Source organism: Dipodomys merriami, unplaced genomic scaffold (assembly GCF_024711535.1).
Source record: "Dipodomys merriami isolate MVZ:Mamm:240054 unplaced genomic scaffold, mDipMer1.0.p SCAF_1, whole genome shotgun sequence".
Taxonomy (NCBI): domain Eukaryota; kingdom Metazoa; phylum Chordata; class Mammalia; order Rodentia; family Heteromyidae; genus Dipodomys; species Dipodomys merriami.
In genome coordinates this window covers 13,525,280-13,548,048 of record NW_027202270.1, presented here as the reverse complement: position 1 = coordinate 13,548,048, position 22,769 = coordinate 13,525,280, and the positions used below count along the sequence as shown (strand labels likewise).

The window sequence follows — 22,769 nt, the reverse complement described above, 5'->3', positions numbered from 1 at the left end:
TCCCTCTTGCTGTCTGGCCGCTGTTGAATCTTATCTGAATTATTTCCAGAAATCAAATTAATTGTGAGTTAACAGAGACAGGGAGCAATCTTCCAAGTCCATGGGATAGGAAGACACTGATGGATGGATAGGTTAAAAAAGTTTGTTTGTTTGTTTCCTCTGGAGTAAGTGCAGGGTTTGCATTCAAAGCATTTGCGTAGTGGTCTTGGCTTTTCACTGGCCTTCTACTGGCTTTAGCTCACTTTGTGAAGCAGCCAAGGGCAGAGAAGGCCCTAAACATTCTCAGCGGGGGACCTGGCAGAGGGGAACAGGCCAGAGTCACAGTTCCCCGCATAAAGAGTTCCCGAGGCCTGAATGCATTCTTGGCTAACAATTAAATGAATGGCTTGTTCTCGCCCCTTCTTTCTAGTTAGCTAACCTTGGGCTGCCTTGGCCTCCTCAATAGCATTCTTCGGGGGAGATGTTTAGAGATAGAATGGAAATGGTCACAATTCACAAATGTGGGCAGTTGAAATCTCAGGCAATGGTTTAGCGAAAGGAGGATGTTTCTGTGGGGCTACACTGAAAACCAACGATGGATTTCACCTGTTCATCTTCGCCTTTCCTTCCGTCTGTTCTGAAGCTCAGGAGAGATCGCTCACCATTCTTTTGGAGACACACTGTAGATGGCCAGTCTCTGATTGTTTCCTGTAATGAGAAATAAGGAAGCTCAAATGTTTATCTACACATAAAGCTTTGTCACTGCAAATAAAAATAGGCACAGTAATGGGGCAGGGCTGAGGGCCTCTGCATCTTCTTGCCATAAGCTTGGTTCTCTGGTGTGCTAGTATGACTGTCCAGCTTCCCTGCTGTGCTCTGCCTCCAGGGGCTGCCCCCCCCCCAGGACGCTGTTGACATGAGGTTGTTTCAAAGAAATAGTCTCCTAAGTTTGAATTTGCAAAAAAAAAAAAAAAAATCCAATACAGCAGATCCAATCTGTAGATGGACCTTTTGTGTGTTTTAGTAGCCTAAAAACAAATGTTAAAAAAAAGTTGTTTTACAATTTTTAGAGCCCTTATAATTGTTATAGTTAGCTGTGGTTTAGAATAATTCTGTTCTAAGAAACTTAGAGCCTCCAAGTTGAGAATCACATTAGCTATGGTTCAAGTATTTTCCTTACGAGAATACATAATTATCTTTATTACAGTATCACCTTTTATGGATGAATATCTGAGCATAGAAAAGCGGTGGGGAGGGGTGCTACAGAAACCATGATGACTGAAATTAGTTTTGTCTCAGATGCTGGGGCTGTGGACCAAAATAGCTTAGTCTCCTGATGGGTTGAGGATGAACAGAATTAGTTTATAAAGAATATTCCAACCAGATGTCTGGGACTTTGGTAACTGCACTTGCAAAGGAAGGCAGGGGGAAGGGGGGAGGATATTATTGTTGTATAAAACAATGGCCACCAAAGATCAGAGACGTTTGGATGAAAGAAAGATATGAAGTCTCTCAATGCTGTAATTGAATGTTGGCCCTATGTTAGACATGAGGCTAAGACTTTTGATGAGGGAGTGGGAGAGGAAGAAACTATCTTCAGCTGTGGAAATACAGAAAGGTATTTTTTGAAAGTTGCTCTGTGTGTGTGTGTGTGTGTGCGCGCGCGCGCACACGCGCGTGTGCATGTGCCACATGCTAATACTGGGGCTTGAACTTAAGGCCTGAGCTATCCCTTAGCTTTTTTCCCACAAGGCTGGTACTCTTCCACTTGACCCACAACTCCACTTCTGGCTTTTTGCTGGTTTACTGGATATAAAAATTTCATGGTCTTTCCTGCCAGGTGTGACTTTAAATGCAATCCTCAGATCTTGGCCTCCTGCGTAGCTAGGGACTACAGGTGTGAACTGCCAGTATCCAGCAATGAAGCAGTTTATTATTTAATTTTTTTGTTACTATAAAGGTGATGTAGAAAGGGATTATAATTACATAAGTAAAGTGTACATTTCTTCTTGGACAGTGTTGCTCCTTCCTTTGCTCTCTCCCAGCTGATGAAATAGCTTTAGAGCTGAGCCTAAAAGAAAAAAGAAAAACTTGACAGGAAGAGATGACTAAAATGTACCATGTCTAAAAATAACTGCAAAATTATGATAATAAACTTGTCATAGGGGCTGTGGGTGTAGCTCAGTGGTGAGTGCTTGTCTAGCATGCACAAGGCCTTGGGTTTAATACCAGCAACACACACATTCACACACATGTGCATTTGTGTGCGTGTGCATGCGCATGTGCACGCACACACACACACACATACACACTGTACTAGGCATGTTTGGAAAAAGCAGGTAGACCTATTTGGAGTGTAGTAAAAATTTAAATGGGAAAGTAGTAAGAAAACCCTTCTGAATAAAGTTAATTAAACCCATCTATCTGACCATCTATCTCCAAACTGGTATTCTGGATTTTTTTTACTTAGACTTGCTGCACCCTAATCACAATGAAATGTTTAAAATGCAGACTCCATGCCGCGCACCGGTGGTTCATACCTATAATCCTAGATACTCAGGAGGCTGAGATATGAGGATCATAGTTCAAAGCCAGCCCGGGCAGGAAAGTCCATAAGAATCTTTTTTTTGGGGGGTGGGGGGTGGGTCCAGTCGTGGGGCCTGAACTCTGAGCCTGGGCACTGTCCCTCAGCTCTTCAGCTCAAAGCTAGCGCTCTACCACTTGAGTCACAGCGCCACTTCCGGCTTTTTTCTTTTTGCTTATGTGGTGCTGAGGAATCGAACCCAGGACCTCATGCATGCAAGGCAAGTGCTCTACCACTGAGCTACCTTCCCAGCCCCAGAAAACAGGAATGGTGCTGTGGTTCAAGTGGTAAAGCCCTCACCTGGAGCTGAAGAGCTCAGGGACAGCACCCAGGCCAGAGTTCAAGCCCCATTACTGACCAAAAAAAATGCAGATTCCCAGGTCCCACTCTAGATCAGAACTGGGGGTACAGTACGCTGAATCTACTACGTTTGGATAATTTCCCAAGATGATTCCAATAGCTGCTAACGTTTGAGAACATTTGCTGCCATGACAGTGGCAGGCATGGGGTGGACTTTCTAGACTGGGGATGAGGTTGGGGTGGTGGGAGGGGGGGGGCTTGAGGGTCTTGAACAGAGTGACTGGCCGTGATGGGTGGGGAGAGGCAGGAGCAAGCAGAGACCACCAAGAGGACTGAGCTGCTGCACTGGAAAGACTGAGGGGCATTGTCAGAAGTATGCACAAGGAGCCGGGCACTGGTAGCTCACACCTGTAATCCTAGCTACTGGGGAGGTTGAGATCTGAGGATTATGGTTTGAAACCAGCCCAGGAAGGAAAGTTGGTGAGACTCTTATCTCCAGTTAATCAGCAAAATGCTGGTAGTGAGGTGTGGCTCAGGAATAGAGTGCCAGCCTTGAGTGAGAAAGCCAAGGGATAGTGTGAATCCCTAAGTACTGGCATGAGGAAGCAGAGAAAGATAAAGGAGAAGAAGAGGAAGGGGAGGAGGAAGAAAGGGACAAAAAAGGGAAGGAGGAGGAAAAGGAAGAAGTGGAAGAAGAGGAACAAGAGAAAGAAGAAGAGAGGAAGAGGAGGAAGGAGACGGAAGAAATAATGATAATAACATGGGGTCACTCTAAACCTCTGCCAGTCTGTGCTTGACTCCCCCTCCCCCTCTAACATAAAATGCTTCTGGAGTTTTCCAACCACTCTGCGCCATACTCTCAGGCTGGGCTCTTTTGCTGGGCCCCTTCCTCCCTCTGAGGCTGCCACCTTGGCCTTCTGAATCTTGTGCGCTGACCTGCTGGTCCAGCCGCAGCGTGAGTGAGCTATAACTGACCTGCCAGCTATGGCCGGTGCCCGCGCTGTCGCTCTGGGTACTGGGGTCCCTGCGCATCTGGGCATTACCACTTTTTCTGCTGCTTCTCCAGGCAGAGAGTCTGTGCCCATAACTGCTCCAGGGGTCTCATGATGGATGCTGATGTTCAGCCTCGCTCTGTCAGGTGACTCCACGATACCTGACACCTGACACCAACCCAGAGCCCACACGAGGCACTGTGGCTAGACATATGAGAAGCATTGCTCTGTCTGGAGGTCCTTCTGCCAGAGGGCTCTTATCATTCAGGCAAAATGCCCCTTCTGGTCTCCCTGACCCCCTGAGGGTCTGGTGGGGGCTCTTGTTAGAATCTTCTCTCCGCTATGAAAGGGGACAGGCTTGCTCAAGGCATTAAGTTCATTCTGTCTGCCTCTCTTCTTTACTTGAGGACAAAACATGGTGGCTCATCTCTGTCATCCCAACCACATGAGAGGCAGAGATCAGAAGATTCAAGGTTCCAGGCCAAGCTAGGAAAATGTTAGCAAGATGCCATCTCAACAAACAAGCTGAGTGTGGTGGCCCGTGCCTGTCACCCAGTTACACAGGAGGCCAAGCCTGAGGCCACTTGAAGCAAAAGGCTCAAGGCTCTAGCCCACCCACCCCCTCCCAAAAGGAGCAAAAATGGCATGAAAGCTTGGCTCAGTGGTAGAGCACCTGCCCACCAGCAAATCCAGAGTTCAAACCCCAGGAGTGGGGGGAAATGCCCTGAGTCTGTGGCAGAGCTGGTTCCTAGCATGTGCTCTGGAGATCCCCACTCCCTTAGTGGAAGTTGTAGGGCAGATCCTGTCGACCAAAGAGGCTGAGGTTTTATTGTATTCTCTTAGGGAGGTAATTCATTCACCAGATAACAAATTCCAAAGCTGCAGAGGTATTTATCCAGTGAAGTCTCCCTGGCGGTGTCCTGCCCCAGCCATCCAAGCGTACCTGTGTGTGTATTCAAGTAAAAGTCTACCTGGCCCTACCCTGTCAGTGAAAACAGCATCATATACACACCTGCTGCACCTGGCCTTCTTCTCACAGCTGCATAGTATGCTCGGTGCAGACCTATCGCAGGCAGATGTGACCGCTCCACCTCACCTGGGGCTTGGCCTATGTCCAGTGTGTTGGAATTAAGGCAACACATGATTGACAGTTCCAGGGCCAGATTGCTGGGGCAGAGAATAAGCATACACACACACACACACACACACACACACACACACACACACACACACACACACACACACACACACACACACACACACACACACACACACACACACACACACACACACACACACACACACACACACACACACACACACACACACACACACACACACACACCATACCCCTAAATGAAGTGTGCATCATTTTACATAACACATGATTCTTCCTGCCCTAGCCTTCCAGGTGCTGAGATTACAGGTGTACAAGGCTGTGCTCGGCACTTTATAATGAGCACCACTGGCTGCATCAGGCCTGCCCTGTTGCCATGCAATGTCCCCTGAGCTGTTGAGGCAGAAACAGATCCACTTTCTATCACTATAGTTTGTGTTTGTTTGTTTTTTGTCGGTCATGGGACTTGAACTCTGGGCCTGGGAGCTGTCCCCCAGCTCTTCAGCTCAAGGCTAGCATCCTACCACCTGAGCCACAGCACCACTTCCAGCTTTTTTCGGCTTATGTGGTGCTGAGGAATCGAACCCAGGGCCTCATGCATGCAAGGCAAGCACTCTACCACTGAGCCACCTTCCCAGCCATATAGTTTTTTCTTTCAGAGAATATTGTAGAAATGTATAAAACATTCTCTTGGAGCTTGGCTTTTTCCATTTAGCCTAATTTCTTGGAGGTTTCTTCCAGTCTGTTGCATGCAACAGTAGTCCACTGCTCTTCATGGCTGAGAAGTCTTCCATGGTCTGTGCATGCCCCAGCCTGGCTGCTTGTTTACCCACTCAATGACACTGGGGTGGCCTCCAGATTAGGGCTAATTATTAATACACTTCTGTAAACATGTGTATATTACACTGCCTATAAACGGATGTGCCAAGTTCTCCTCAACATTGCCTAATGTTTATACCTTATTATGAGTCCATATAGAGATGATGTCAAATATTTGAGACACATGAAAAACTCCTATTATATTCTTCTTTCTGTAAATTGTCTGTTTCCTTTGTCCATTCTGGAGGTCAGAATGATTTTGATTTCAGGAAAAAAAAGTGGGTTTGGGGAGCTGGTAGGCCATCCAGATGGAAATGTTTAGCATTTCATTTAAAAATGCAGGACTGAGGCTGGGGCAGAGCGGCTCAGGGGCAAGTACAAGGCCCTAAGTTCAAACCTCGGCTCCACCAAGAGAAAAGTGATGCAGTATAAGAAGCAGGGGTATCTTACTAATGTTTTAGGAGCTAGCCATACACACACACACACACACACACACACACACACACACACATGCACACACACGGACACACACACACATGTACACGCGCACACACACACACACGCACACACACATGTTTAAGGAATCATGTCCAAGTATACACAGCATTTAATTGTAGTTCATGGATCTGCAGATCTCTTTTTCTTCTTACATTTTTCAGTTTTCCAGATTGTCCACAATGCATATGAATATGTCTTGGTGTCTTTCAGAGAGGAGGGGAGAGGCAGGGTGGGGAAGGAGAGGAGAAGGAAGGAGAAAAAAGATACTAAAGAAAAACAAGATTATAGGCCCTCAGAAAGAAATGGAGAATATATTCTAAAACATCAAGGGAAAGAAACTGGAAGAAAATCTATGCCACAAATGACATGATTTGCGTGTGTGTTTACTTGTCTTCAAAGTTTTGTAGCATTCTCTTTTCATTGAACATATGCTGTTCAATAAAACACTACTGAAGTTGTATTTCAGTTATCCAATCAAGCGTGTTTGACTCTGCATGTCGGACAGCGAATACAAGGAAGGTTCACCAGCTCTCTCCATTCTGTTCTCTCCCGGCAGGATGTTTTGGGCGGGGTCTTGATCACCGCTCTGCTCATCGTTCTCACCTACCCTGCCTGGACCCTCATCGACCGCCTGGACTCGGCCAGCCCCCTTTTCCCTGTGTGCGCCATCATTGTGCCCTTCTTCCTGTGCTACAATTACCCAAAGATGGATTACTACACCCCTACCAGGGCGGACACCACCACCATAGTAGCTGCCGGGGCTGGAGTGACTGTGGGCTTCTGGATCAACCATTTCTTCCAGCTCATGTCTCAGCCCGCCAAACCTCTCCCTGTCATTCAGAACATCCCACCGCTGACCACTGAGATGATCATTTTGGGTCTGACCAAATTTACAGTGGGGATCGTACTGATCCTCTTGGTTCGTCAATTTGTCCAAAATCTCTCACTGCAGGTGTTATACTCGTGGTTCAGGGTGGTCACCAGGAACAAGGAGGCCAGGCGGAGACTGGAGATTGAAGTACCTTACAAGTTTGTCACCTACACCTCTGTTGGCATCTGTGCCACAACCTTTGTGCCAATGCTTCACAGGGTTATGGGATTACCCTGAACCTCCATCCTGCTGCTCCTGAGAGCCAATAGTATACTAGGAAGTTGCGGGGCAGATAATCTTGACAACTCATATTAAAATCTTAAGTCCTACCCTTGCTTTGCTGATACAGCTACTGCTGTGAGTCTAACGATGATTGGTCTGTAAGAATTACGGCACAGTGGATCTGGGATGAAACCTTGAGAAAGTTCTTTGAGAACATGCTTGTCTTCTCTGTTACATGGACTTAGAGGATCTCGTTCTGGGTGGCAAGAACTGTGGCCTGGCTTAAGGAAGATCGCAGCCTTGCTGGGCTCTGGGAGTCAACAGACCTGGGGTAATGTGAAGGCAGAGCATTGTTTCACTTCATGCTAGAACAAAGTCTCATTTCCAGTATGGGAGAAAGGACAGTGCTTCGTGTAAAACTTCCTTCCTTCTGCAGATGGACTTCCTGGGCTCATGTGGAAGTGAGACCACCCTGGTCTCATACAGCAGGTGAGGCAGTGGGACAGGGCCTGTTGTAGGGAAGAGCCATGGTGTCCTTCAGGGCCCACAGTTACAGGAGCTGGGAGGCCATGCTTGAGCCTTCTGCAGGTCCCACCGAACGATGGGTGAAGGTCATCTCACAGGTAGATACCCAGGTGGGAGGGGCCGATGCTCCTACCCCCTCCTCTCTCAATCTTCACAGCCTTCCACCATTTGGGCTTTTGCACAAACCCAGAAGGCCCTGGCTCCTGTCCACGAGCAGAAGAACTTTATCCTTTGGGGGGCCTGACCAAGCGTGGCCTAGGCCTCCCTAACATTGCCTGATCCTGACAAAACCTCCTGGCACCACGCTTTCTTTTCTCCGTTACTTTCTGGAATTCTATTACTCATCTACTAGTTAGCACCTGGGGCTTCCTTTCAGTCTTCCACCTCTGATCTCGGGGCAAATTTTACCTCTGTTGGGAAAACAAACCAAGCAAAAATAAAATAAGTAATAAATATACAAACAATACCCTTTAAACCTAGGACTGGGCTGGGCACTGATGGGTCACACCTATACTCTTTGCCACTCAAGAGGCTGAGATGTGAGGATCGCCATTCAAAGCCAGCCCCAGGAGGAAAGTCTGTGAGCCTTACCTCTAATTAACCACACACACACACACACACACACACACACACACACACACACACACACACACACACACACACACACACACACACACACACACACACACACACACACACACACACACACACACACACACACACACACACACACACACACACACACACACAGCGCCAGAAATGGAGCTGTGGCTCAAGTGGTTAGAGTACTAAGCCTTGAGCAAAAAGAAGATCATGAAGAGAGCCTAGGCCCTGTGTTCAAGCCCCAGGACCAGCATAAAACCAAACCACTCCAAAACCAAACCAATCCAAAACCAAACCCTAGGACCATCCTGGTTAGACTTGGAAAGGAGATCATTATGCGAACACCACAGTTCCCTGCCAGGGATCCTCTTCAGCTCTTACAGATAAGGAATGGGTTCCAATAACTTGGTTAAAGGCTAGGATAAAGACAGGGTTCGAAGCAAAAAGAAAAAAGCCAGAAGTGGCGCTGTGGCTCAAGTGGTAGAGTGCTAGCCTTGAGGTGAAGAGCTGAGGGACAGTGCCCAGGCCCAAAGTTCAGGCCCCACGACCGGACCCAAAAAAAAATAATAAAAATAAATAAAAATAATAATAAAATAAGACAGGGTTCGCCAAGTACAGTTTGAAGAACGGCCCCTAAAGCACCAACGTCAGCATTCTACATCACTAGCCCTTCACCACCACCTGCGCCTGTTGGACACTGCAGGGGCTCAGACCTGTGTACCCAGCACAAAGGCTGCCGCTACCCTCACGAGGCCTCAAGGCCTGGCAGTTGGGGTTTTCTTTAGTATTTGGCTCCGTACTGCAGCTTCTGAAGAATAATTCTTAGCAAAACATTCCATTCTTTTACTTAAAATTCTTTTCCCATTTATCAGTGTTTGAAGTCAGGGATTGAAATGGCCCAGGGTTGACTGACCAGTCTTTGCAGTCCCATGAATGGGGTGCAAGGAACCCCATGTTACTGGTCTTCCCAGCCCTTTGGGGCTGTGGCTGTTCGAGGAAAAGGCTTCATCTGCCTCTGTCCCCCAAACTATGGTGACAAAACTGGATAATATTTACACCAAATCATTTCAGTCAAATCGTCTGAAGCCAAACCACAAAACATTGAGCTCTTTGGAAAAGAGGGCCTTGGGAAACATTTTTACAGCTGGCCCTTCTAAAGTCCACCAGTAGGAAAGGCCTCAGCAGTACAGATACACTTAAGGCTCTGTTTATATAATTTGGAGTGAGGATGGATATATTAGCCATACAACTTAAAGAATCACCCAAGGACTTGTCCTGATTGGTCTACCAGTCTCTGAGAACAACTAGACTCTAAATAAGTGTTCATTCATAAGTCCAACCTTGACTTAGCATTCTCCTTTTTGGTGGCACAGAATCAGATAGAAACTGATTAAAGAAAGTTATTAACTCTATTTAAACGCTACCTTTCCCCCAACACTTCAGAGCTTGTGTTGGGTCTCTTTAAGACATCTAGATTCTCTCTCTGGAGAAAGGCTGCCCCCTGCTGGCTTGTCTGTAGTTAGCCCAGATCCCCTCTTCTGGAGTGGAAGATTGTGAATTTACAAGTTTGGCTTCCCACAGTGTGGCCATAGAAAGCTTTACAACCTGGCTCACCTGGATGCCAGAGCTCTCAGGATTACTGGTTCTCTTCCTACCTGGTCTCCATTCTGCCCTCAACCTGCTACTACTCAGGATATTTCCCCTGGAACCTTCATTCTACCCAGCTATCATTTTGTGCTAGACTTTCTGAAGCCTGCACCATAACAGAAGACAAGAAGAAAGAACACAAGTGGGAACCTGAACTGAAGACCCTTAGATGCTAGTGGCTTAAATCGCTGGGCGCCAGGCCCAGTGGGGCCACTGTAAGGATCTAGACATGCTCAGTAGCCAACCCACGCTTCCCACGCATCACCACAGCACGCAGTGCCAGGCCGCACACACCAGCATTCTTTGCTGGAAGCAGGAAGCTGTCTTGCTTATGTACTGTATGTAAATGTATTCTTTCTAAAGGAAAATCTTTTTTGTTGGACTGTAAGTTCCAATTAAATGCCTTAAAATCTACTATCCTGGACTTTTCTTTTTCTCATAACCTAGGTCTTTTTCTCTGGACCCACTGGACTAGAGTCAAAAAAGGGGGCGGGAAGGATAGGAACAAAAACAATGTTAGGGGTCTGGTGTTGGGATAGTCGGGAGTCTGAGACCTGGGGATCACAGGTGGCAGCCAGCCTAGGCAGTCAAGTCCATGAGCATCTTATCTCCAATGAACCACCAAAAAGCCAGAAGTAGAATTGTGGCTCAAACAAAAACGCTAAGGGATAGGTGCCCACGCCCTGAGATCAAGCCCCAGTACCAGCACCATAAATAAATAAGTTCAGTGCGTCATCCAGTTGCTCCCATGATTTGGTGAGCGTCACAGAGACCACAGGTGTTCGCTGCAACTCCTTGACACTGAAGAGCCTCCTCTCACTGTGTGGAGTCTGCACAGGTGATGCTGCCATATGCTGAAGCCTAAACGCTACCAGCACTGCGAGTGCAGGCAACTAACAGCGTTTCACTGATGAGTTCACTGTCTTCTAAAGAGAACAAACAGTCCCCCAATTCAACTTCATTCACATCACTACCCTTAGGCACCCCTGTTTTCCCTTTGAAATAACACAGGAAGTGGATACTGTGGTTTGCAAGGGCAAGCCAAGATTCTCTTTCCACGGTGAGCAGTGTGTGTGTTTCATACGTGCATGCTGTGCGCCACGGGGGCGGAAGGCTCCCCCTTCCTTGTTCTGGGCAGGTTCTCCAGAGCCGTACCGTCTCCCAGTGCAGAAAAGAATGACAGATAACGACCTGGGGTGACAGGGGTGTGGGGAAAGAGAGCTACACCGTGGGATCTGGGAGGAGAAGGAGATTGAGCTTGAGATGATCACAGCAACTTGGAGAAGGCTTTGTGGAGACAGGCTTCCAGGACAGACCGGGTTTGCCAGGGATGGGTTGGGGACTAGGAACAAGATGCTGCTCCATGCTAAGGAATAGCTAGCTAGTCAAAAGGACTTCCTCAAATCCCTAGCAGGTACCAAGGGGAAACCAAAACCCTTGTCATTGGCAACTGTGTCCAAGGAAGAGACATCCAAAGGTCTCTTCATCAACCTCATCGGAATATCTAACTGTCTGCCTTGGGCACACTCCTTATCTGCAATATCCCAACAGCTCTCATGCTTTATTTCAAAGTTCTGTCTGGGCAAGATGGCCAGCAGCAGGGACTTGTTCTGGTTCTTCATGTTCACTGCATTTCCTGACCTTCTCTTTGATTAACTGCTTGAAGAAGTCCTGAGGGACTTCATTAAATATTTTTACCTAAACTAGGCACCAGTGGCTCACTCCTACAATCCTAGCTACTCTGGGAGGTGGGGATTGTGAGGACTGCAGTTCAAGGCCAACCTTGGAAAGCAGGAAAAAGTTCATAAGACCCAATCTCAACCAAATATCTAGCTGGGCACCTGCTCTCTCTCTCTTATACTCCAGTCCTGGTTCTCTGAGGACTCCTAAGTGTCTGATCCTTTCTCTGTCTAATGACTCTAAGAATAGTGCTTTGTTTCTTCACCCAGAACCAAGCAGAAGAGCAGTATATATTTACCTTATTTTAAACAGTGTCTGCCTCAAAACTACTGTGTTAAACTTTAAGAGCACTGAAGGGATGCCGTTTAAAATTCATTGGCTGAGTGCCGGTGGCTCACAACTGAAATCCTAGCTACTCAGGAGGCTGAAATCCAAGGGTTGTCATTTGAAGCTAGCCCAAGCAGGAAAGTCCATGAGATATTTATCTCCAATTAACCACCAAAAGTTGAAAGTGGAGCTGTGGTTCAAGTTGTAGAGCACTTGATCCTTGGGCAAACAAGGTCAGAGACAGTGCCCACGCCTGAGTTCAAGCCCCAGAACGGTACCAACCCACCCCCACCCCACCAACTCATATGGTGATTCTTCATTTTTAGAAACATAAGGCTTTAATAAATTACTCTGGGTACATCCGTTGTTTTCTTAAAGTGGGGCACACCTGTAGTACAGACTCAAATATTTACAGATGTACACACTGAGAATGAGAGTTGAATGTGGGCCATGAATAGAATGCTACATTCTTAAAACCATGGCCACATGAGACAAGGGAGCTATATGAAGCCAGAAATTCTTCTTCCTTTTCCACGCCTGTCTATATGGCATGCAAAAACAAACAAGAAAAGCAGGAATGGAGCTGGGGAGTTCCGGCTGGAACCCGTCTTTAATGCACACGCTCAACACATCTGCTAACCTTGCTCTTTTTCTCCCTTGCTTTGACATCAGGAAGCACGGGCAAGGAGTCCTTCCACTGTAGGTGCTTAGTCAGTAGCTCCTAATCTACACAACACCAGCTCCATTCTCTGAAATTGGGACATGGGGGCGATGGGGCCCATGATGTCTCAATGCTCCTCCTGCCTGCAAGGACGGCACCATGCACCCGCAAGGGTCTGGGGAGGAGTGAGGCCTCCCAGGCTTCCAGTACCCCAGTCACATGGGAACCAGATGGGCAGCACTAGGAGGGGGGCAAATTATGCACAGCACACTCTAAACACAGACCACTTGAGCCATCTTCATTCGAGACTGATACCAAGATGTTCAAGAACCTTGAAATCCAAAGGATTTCCATTATGCCTCCATAGAAACCCCAGCCCACAGCCTCCTCTGCACAACAGGCAGGCGTGTATTCTCTACAAGTCACACTGATGCAGGCCGCCTGCCTGAACTGATCTTCCTGCAGCACAGCTGATGCGGTGCCTCTGTCTGGTTTATCTTGCATCATCTGCCTCAGTAACATCCAAAGTGTTCTTGGTTTAAATGTCCTGCTTCAGGCCCACCGCTGAGAGCTCTAGGTAATCCACCTATCTCTGACTGGGCTTTTATTCCTTATCTACTCAGCACCAAATGAGGTCGTCATAAGGCTTCTGTCTACAACTGGCTTCCTGTTGGCCCTAAGGAGGTGTTCATTTCAGAGCCCAGGTATACATTAATTTCTCATGACAAAAAACAAACAAAACCTGGCCTGTGGGAAAGTAAATTTTCTTTGCTAGCAACTTTGATATCCAAAAGGCACATTTTCTGGGCTGGAGGCATGGCTCAGTGGTAAAGTGCCTAGCAAGAAAAGGCCAAGTTCAAATACTAGTAAAGAGGAGGGGCACATCTCACTTTTCTGTACAAGAGGCCGGCCTTGCTTGCTGCCTGATAAGCCCTCCAATTCCAGAGTGGCAGAAGCTCTCAGCCTTGCCAGTACCCAGCACTGGTGAGCTGTTCCAAGTTTCCTACTGCAGAATGATGCCACATTCAAGGCCAGCCCTTATGAATATGGAGTAATAATGCAGACCTGGCACATATTCTCACCACACTGAGCAAGGAGAGAAAAAAACATGGGGTTTAGGCCAGATGTAATCTTACTGAGCCTTTTGCTGGAGATAGTTATTTATATGACATTGTGTATGTGCAAGGTAGCAAGTTTTAAGAAAGCAAGTTCTCTGAGGTCTTTTCTAAAGGCACTAATCCCGAAGGCCTTATCCTGATGATGTCAGTTGTCGTCATCTAATTACTTTTCAAAGGCAAGAGCGAAGGGGGGGAGGGGAGAAAGAGGGATCCCCATTCTGTAGCATAGTTTCAAACTAATTTATTCAAGATATGTAATGTAGGATATCCAAGTTTATGTTGTATACCATTACAAATTAAACTGTGACGCTAAACAAATGGAAAGAAACTATTAAAAAAAAAAACCCAAAACTCAACAAAGGCCTCATCTTCAGGTACCATCACATTGGTTTATACCATATATAAGATTTTGGAAAGACACATTCAGTCCCTAACAATATTCAAGATCTACAGGCTAGGAATATGGCTTAATGGTAGAGGGCTTGCCTTGCATGCATGAACCCCTGGGTTTGAGTCCTCAGTACCACATACACAGAAAAAGGCAGAATTGGAACTGTAGCTCAAGTGATAGAGTGCTAGCCTTGAACAAAAGAAGCTCAGGGACAGTGCCCAGGCCAGAGTTCAAGCCCTGGAACTGGAAAAAAAGAAAAGCAATATTCAAGATCTTTATAAACATAAAGCAGAAGTTGAATGTGATTGGCTGGGTCAAGTGCTCTCTAATCACTAATAGGTTCAATTTTTCCTTAAGGTAGTTTTGTCCCTTTTTGGCCAAAAATGTTCTTTCGGATAAAATAGAAGAGCCAAAGTTAATACCCACACCTTGGAGTTGTTGATGTTTATATATCACAGAGACCAGCTTGAGAAGCCGATAAGCAATGTCCTCTGTCACTGCTGAGCCTGAGCAGTGGCTACGCTGGCTGATTCCTAGTTAGGACACTCCTGTCTAAAAGGCTAATAGTCAATTCAACATGCTTTAAATTCAAAGCACATCCTCTGACCTGGTAATACCTCCATGGAGGAATATAAGCTACTTTACAGACATTTTAGTGGGTATGCAGTTTAATATGGTGGGTTTTATTTGAGCTTTTCTAATGATTAAGTGTGTGTGTTTTGAGTACTGGGGCTTGAATTCAGGACCTTGAGTTCTTGCTGAGGTTTAACACTCAAAGCTGGCACTCTACCACTTGAGTAACAGCTCCACTTCTAGCCTTTGACAGGTTAATTAGAGATCAAAGTCTCATGGACTTCCTGACCCAGGCTGGCTTCAAATCATGATCCTCAGACCTTAGCCTCCTGAGCAACCTGGGCCTGGCTACAAATCCTCTTTTTAAGAGATGGAGTCTAGATTAAGGCAGGAAATGACAATGTGAGACAGGGAGGACTGACAGGAAACTAAGCTTCAGGGAAAGAGAGCTCTTACACCTTCCTCTAAAGCAAGACACAAACTATTTTGTTTATAACTAGTTATAGCATGTATGGCCTCAGACAAAATATCCTTCATGCTTCCTAAGGTCACACTGCGGTGTCAATCTTGTTCTCTTCAGCTCTTACAGCACAGCATATGCTCCATACTGCATATACTTAGGGTACCATAAACAAAAGAGCAAAAAAGACTTCCACCTCCTCAATCATTTTGAATACATGTGTTACATGTTTTTCTTTCACTTTAAAATGACTTCAAAAGGGCTGGGTATGTGGATCCAGCGGTCAAGCAGTTGCTGTGCATGTGCCAGGTGCTGAGTTCAATTCCCAGACATTGCCAAAAGCCATGCAAGCAACCATAAAATGACTTCAAAAACTGCAAATATCTGACAACAACTGATTCTTTATTTGGGGGAAGGGAGTGCCAGTTCTGGGTCTTCAATTTAGAGCATGGGCACTATCCCTTAGTTTTTTTTGTTTAAGGCTAGCATGCTGATACTCAAGCCTCAGCGTCATTTCTAGCTTTGTTTTGGTGATTAATTGGAGATAAGAGTCTGACCACTTAACTGGCAGGGCTGGCTTCAAACCACAATCCTCAGATCTCAGTCTCCCGAGTTGCTAGCATTACAGGCATGACCCACTGGTATGTGGCCACTATTGATTCTTTTTTTTTTAAGTTAAAGCTTTTCTTCACATTTTAAAATTGTTCTTGTAAAGGTGATGTACAGACAGGTTATAATAGTTATATAAGTAATAAGGATATTTCTTTTTGGACAATGTTGCCTTTCCTTCACTTTCCATTATTGATTCTTTAAGACTCTCTAAACCTAACTGTATCGTCTATGTCAAAGGTAAAGGGCAAAGGCTGACTCCTAGATAATGTCACACATGTGTACTGTATGTTTACTGCTTGCAGGTGTCATGGGTGCGGTGAGTAGCACTAGCGTATGAGCTCCAGCTCCCAGGGCCAGCACAGCCCCCAGCCGGCTTTCCTGGGCCTTTACCCCACGGTGCAGCACCACACAGGCACACATGAGTCGCATGAGCTGGCTTAACGCAGCACTTTTTACTTTATTAGACACTGAAGCACACACAAATGGCCACTCTCCACAGAGCAATACTGGAAGAGAATCACACTGCAGAGACCCATCTTCATAAAAACGGCTCGATATTGATTTCCAGCGAGGAACAGGGCATGGTGAGCTCAAATTTGGTGATAACATCAGGATGAAGGACCCCAAGCTTCCCCACGCTGAGACCCCTGGCAAAGACCTCAGCACAGCGCCCAGGAAAGAATGCAGGGCCTGAAACACACAGAAAAACAATCAGTATTTCCTCTAGCCAAAAAAACCCAGCATAGCTAACACCAGTGACACTCATCAAGCTGCACAGTACTCATAAACTGTTGTATACAACTACTAAAAGATGGTAAGACATTTTAAATTAGAAATAAGTTTAAAAAATAGAAGCCTACCAGTCAACTTTAAAAAGGACTCTCATCAAACCACTGATTATGAAAAGAGGCTTCCTTACTCCAACGCTGGCAAAAGCATTTCTTTTGCTATTACACCAAGGAACCACGAGAATAAAGCAAGGGCAAATGTGACATCAAGGCAAGAGGAGGCTGCAGAAGAGGCAATGGGAGAGGCTGAAGGGAGATCCGTTCACACCCAGAACTGAGAAAGAATTAAAACTGATGGACCACATGAGAAGGGCCCCGCTAAGAAGGACATAGTGGATGCACTTAGCTTCCCTCCCTTACTTCATGGAGAAACCCAGGCTGAAGTGTTATGGCAGGCCACTGGAATCCGCACGTCTAATAACAGGCCACCCTGTGCAGTGACGGCCGTTCCATAAGTGCTTCCTAAGCAATTCTGGGGTTACTCATGTGGACCCACTGCAAAGACCAGGCTCCCCCACAAGTCCCAGCTGATCCTGGCTGTGCTTCAAGATGGGCAGAAGGCTCACTCTTCATTTGGTAGCAGAGCCCGAACAGCTTGTAAACCAGCACCATCCTGGAGGTTTTAGCAGCTAAGAACACACACACACACAGGATCATCCCCTACTTGCTCCATCACCAGAGCCACAGGAAGTGATCAAGGCACTGCACTCAGTTCAAATTGTCTTTTAAAGTTCACTCGTCTCTTTCACCACTCACTTGAAGAGGGATCAGGCCCGCTGCTCTTAAAAGATGTAACCAAAACATTACTGGCACGGTCTATAAATACCCAAGTAGAGTCAAGAATCAAGTTTCCAGCCTGCTACTCAGAGCAAGTGCATTATTTATGGAACAGTAAACTGCTGAGTCTCTAATGGCTCCAAGGTCAGCATAATTAAGAATACAGAATTGGGCTGGAGGGGAGAAGAATCTGACACTGTTGAGTTAATACCACAGAGACATAGAATTACACATACAGTCCGATCAATATAGAGAGAGCTTTCTATTCTGGGGAAGACTTGAAATATATTTTTAATTGGCATTCAAAACCCCAAAGCAAAATATAACGTGTCTGATTTTTCACAATCTGCCAAGCTTAACAATTCTGCTCACTATCAAGGCACAAAGTCCACTGAACAGCATGGAAGTGCTGTATTTGGCTCTGTGCACTAATCCACTTAGCAAGAGGGTGAAGAAGGGAATCACACAAGACTGAGAACAGAAAGGCATGGTGGGATGTGTATCTGATAGAGACTACAAATTTTAATTCTATCAAATGAAAGCCAAACTGAGAAGACTACTGACTATGACTCAAACAACAACAGTGGAAAACAAACAGGAAGAGAATTAAAGACTAGAAGAAATCTTCAAATGACAAAAACCGAAGCTTGTCTGAAGGTGTTGGTAGTGATCTGAAGGAGTGCTGGGAACCAGTTCTTTCAGCACTGCTCCCCACGTTGAACTGGACCTGAACTCACACACACACACACGCACACATACACACACACACATGCACGCGCGCGCGCGCACACACACACACACACACACACACACACACACACACACACACACACACACACACACACACACACACACACACACACACACACACACACACACACACACACCTGCACCTGATAACTTTGCTATACTAAAAATCTGGCCTTGGATCTATCTTTGAGTTGAATTTGATCATACCCATTTTAACAGAAGCATAAAACCAAAATATTTTCGAATCTAAGCCAGATGTACTAGTTCTGACAATGTTAGCAAAATACAACCTCAGAAATAACAAGACAGAATTTTTACTTCACACAACAACTTTCTGAGTCAGCACTTCTAAGCTGAATGCAGTTATATTATCTTTCAATTCGAAGGTCTCTCTCTCTTTCTCTTTCTCTCTAGGAATTTGCATCAAACTTTGCTTTAGCTCATTTACGAGCAATGTATGTGATCAAATAAACAGAAACATTCCTATCACTAAATAAATTCCTCTTTCTGAAAGGCAAAGAAAACTGAAATTCGACTCATATATGATACATGATAGAAGACAGATCTACATGTGATAGATATGAATGAATAAATAAATGAATGACAGACAGGAATATAAAAAGCTCTTATCCCACACAAGGACCCATATGAGTCATGACAGCACCCTAAATCTCCCCTTGGTCACAATGCCTACACCAACAAGGCAGGAACTAAAGGGACCTGCTACCCTGTCAGTCAGCACTAAGCGTGCCCCCACCTCATTCTCAGATCCTAATAAAGCCCCAAACTGGGACTTTTGTATATAATCCACTTCATGGAAAACTTCATGCTTTAACGTGTGATGACTATTTTAACTTGTCCTGCCATTTTTCACTTTTTTAAAACTTTTATTGGCAATACTAGTGACAGAACTCAAGGTCTTGTGGCTCAAGAGCTCTACCACTCGAGCCATACCTCCAGGACTTTTTGCTTTCATTTATTTTTCAGATATTATCTTGCTTTTGCTTGGGGCTATCCATGGATTAAAAGTCTACCTAGCCCTCCTACCTATTTAGGATTATAAGCATGCACCACCACACCCACATCAATTTTTTATTCTAAAAACTTGACAGTTTCATATTGCCTGTTCAGTTAGAAAAGACTGAAGTTCTGTCTTCTAAACACACACTTTGAGAAGTTCACAAAAGTATACATATTGAGAAATACACTTCAAACCTAAAAATATATCCCTTGCCTGATACCACCATGAACTAGAAAATAATTTTACCTACTAGAATGCAAGCATGTCTTAATGTTTTAACAAACTGCTTCACTGGCAAAATAAAGAACTCATAGTCCATGAAGGCAGCAGTGAGGCCCAGAGTTTAAGATGACACCATGCTCATTGTTGGCAGGGCAGCTTAGCATAGAAACTCAGCGGACTAATACAATCATGGTGATCGAGCTGGGACTAACGCATCTGAAACCAGAATCCTTATCTGAACAGAACTGAGTAAGGGTCTGAGCCTTGTGGATATCAGATCTATATGATAACTAAAAGCTACCTGTGTAACATCAACAAACAAAAGCATTCCTTTTTAAAAGTTTATTACATTAGTAATATGAGGGAGACGTTGTTAAAACATTTCCACATGTGCCTAATGTTCTTTTGAACAAATTCGCCCTGCTACCATATTCACATCCTTCTACCTTCTCCTTTTTCCAAACAGTGCTTGGTGGGTTACTACCGCATCTTTGTGTGTGTGTATGTATGTATGTATAGGTTTGTATGTAGATGTATGTATATGTATCATATAATCACTGTAGTCAATATATAATTCTATTATATGTACTATATTGTATATGTTATATATACAATACTGTCATATATGTGCACACACACTATGTGTGTAATGGTCTTTGGCTCTCTCCTCTTCCTCCTTCTCCTTTAGATTCACTGACCCCTCATAAATCTAAGTCTCTTTTAACAACCATGTCCTATTACCATTACTATTACTATCATTATAATTGTGGATTTCTATCTCAAACAAGCAAAAGCATGCACTATATTGCTATTTGAGTTTGGCTCATCTTGCCTAACATGGTAACCTCTGCATCTACCCATGTTCCTGCAGATGGCATCATTTCATCCATGGATAGTTAGGTACCTGAGCTGACCCCACAGTTTGGCTATTGTGAACAGATGCAATAAACATGGGTATGCTGGGATCTTCCTCTATAATGATTTACTTTCCTTTGAAATATATGTTCGAGTGGTATGGTGGGATCATAAGGTGTGAATTTCTAGAAAAGAGTAATGTGGAGTGTCCAGAGACATGGAGTTGCCAATTCAACTATTGTCTACAGAGCACAATTAGTTTAATCTATATTTTTAAGCCCATAGTCCCTGGTTTACTGATGTATCAAGTTGTATAAATAATACAATTTTCGGGCAGGGAGGGTGGTTCAATGGTAGAATGCTTGACTTGCATGCAGGAGGACCTGGATTCAATTCCTCAGCACCACATAAGCAGAAAAAGCCGGAAGTGGCGCTGTGGTTCAAGTGGTAGAGCGCTCGCCTTGAGCTGAAGAGCTGAGGGACAGTGCCCAGGCCCAGAGTTCAAGCCCCACGACTGACTGACAAAAAAAAATATTACAATTTTCAACCTCTATCTAAAGGTTCCTCTCAGACCTCTTGGAGGTCCTTGTGTTGATTAAACTTTTGGCACACTAAATAGCTTCCAACACACACACACAAAAATGTGCAAAATAGATTTGGGGAAAATAATGTTCTCTGTTCAAATACATGTGAAAAGCACAGACAAAAGAAACATCGGTTAAGCACAAATAAGAGTTTAATTTCCCAAGCTTAGTGGGGTGTGAACAAGCTCCTTAATTAAAGCCTTTGTGGACTCTCTTCAAGGTCTGTAATCGTCTCTGTGCTCCAACAGCAGGGACACTCTGAGGACCTTGGGGTCATTCCTGGGCCGTAATCCAGCACAGCACCCAGTCTTTAGCACATTTTCTGGCTAATTGACCATCAAAGCATTCAAGAGTGCCTTCTCTCACCCGTTGCCAAACACCTTTCACAGTTTCTTTTTGCCTCATCTTTTTTAAAGAGTAATATTATAGGGCCCAAGTTTGGATAAGCTTTAGACATAGACTCATTCCTTTAATTTCATGAAGCATCAGAAATAGAAGCTTAGGGTGGTAACTGAGCAGATCCTAATCTGAGAGCTTCACAGGGTCCTCAACCCAAACTCCTGCATTGGCTGTACACATTCGCTGAGCACCATGCTTGGTCCATCTCAAAAAACTCACCAAGTCTACCATGTCACCCCTCCTCTCTTCATGCAATCAGTACATGTTTTCAGGCACAAGCTCACATATTATAAGTGTTTGCAATCTGATACTTTGCCACCTCAATTTCACAAGAAAAAGATAAAAACAAAAGGAGGACAGGGAATACTGGTAGCTGCCACATATCATACATGTGATAACTAATAAAAGAAATGATCTACATAAACCACTGAATCCAGAAGTGAAATACAAAATGTAGACTTAGACTTATATAGACATCATAAGCCACTGGGCCAAGTAATTTTTTTTTTTTTTTTTGGTTGGTCGTGGGGCTTGAACTCTAGGCCTGGGCACTATCCCTCAGCTCTTCAGCTCAAGGTTAGCACTTGAGCCACAGCACCACTTCCTGCTTTTTCTGCTTATGTGGTACTGAGGAATCAAACCCAGGGCTTTATACATGCAAGGCAAACACTCTACCACTGAGCCACCTTCCCAGCCCTCCAAGTGAGTAATTTTTGTCTGCCTGATGACTGATAATGACTGATAATGTAACAGGGAGTGAAGAAAGGAATAATCATTTAACAGGCTGACTCTAGGGCTGGCACCTGCCCAAACCTTTCCTCTCCACAAAGGAAAAAAAATCCTACCGTTTCATTCTGGGATGAAACTGACAGGGTAAAAGCCATAACTTCCGGTGCAGGACTCTCCTGTTTTCTGCCAGTTTTCTGAGAACCTGATGCCAGCCTATCAACACTACCTTCCTTTTCTCATTCAGGTTGAAGTAAAGGAAGAGAAAAGACTAGTGTGTAAAACTGCATGACGGAAGCTGGGGATGTCCTAGAGTGCTTGTCTAGCCTGTACAAGGCTCTGGGCTCAGTCCTCAGCCTGGCAAAAATTGAAAGCAAAAACTTGCACACCCATGTGAGCATGGCATTACAGTGTTTCTCAAAGTCATAGAACAAGCAGTTTTTTGAGGGTAGAAAGGAATTAACATAAAGTATGGAAACCTCAAGGGGAAAAGAAGTATAATATAGGGAAGACATACATTCAAAAAGAAGGGTTTAGGAATATGAAGATCCAAAGTATTACTTCCAAAATACCAATACAAAAATATTTTTTTCAGATCTTAGCATACTCAGGAGAAAATGCCTGTACAAAGACCATTTAATTTGTAAGTAGAGACTGAATAATTTCCA

The 22,769-nt window shown here is 44.9% G+C and overlaps 2 protein-coding genes across 3 annotated transcripts in view; one reads left to right on the top strand and one right to left on the bottom strand.

The window, feature by feature from the left end:
* The window catches only part of Sgpp2 (sphingosine-1-phosphate phosphatase 2), an 89,671-nt gene extending 79,100 nt beyond the window's left edge, over positions 1 to 10,571 (top strand). The window contains exon 5 of the mRNA XM_070016102.1: positions 6,846 to 10,571. Coding sequence (XP_069872203.1) covers positions 6,846 to 7,397 — 552 coding nt within the window. The 3' untranslated portion in view covers positions 7,398 to 10,571. The remainder of the gene's footprint in view (positions 1 to 6,845) is intronic.
* A 5,831-nt stretch (positions 10,572 to 16,402) lies between these two features.
* The window catches only part of Farsb (phenylalanyl-tRNA synthetase subunit beta), a 66,181-nt gene continuing 59,814 nt past the window's right edge, over positions 16,403 to 22,769 (bottom strand). For both annotated transcript variants that reach the window (XM_070016080.1, XM_070016088.1), the window contains exon 17: positions 16,403 to 16,669. In XM_070016080.1, coding sequence (XP_069872181.1) covers positions 16,518 to 16,669 — 152 coding nt within the window. In that variant the 3' untranslated portion in view covers positions 16,403 to 16,517. The remainder of the gene's footprint in view (positions 16,670 to 22,769) is intronic.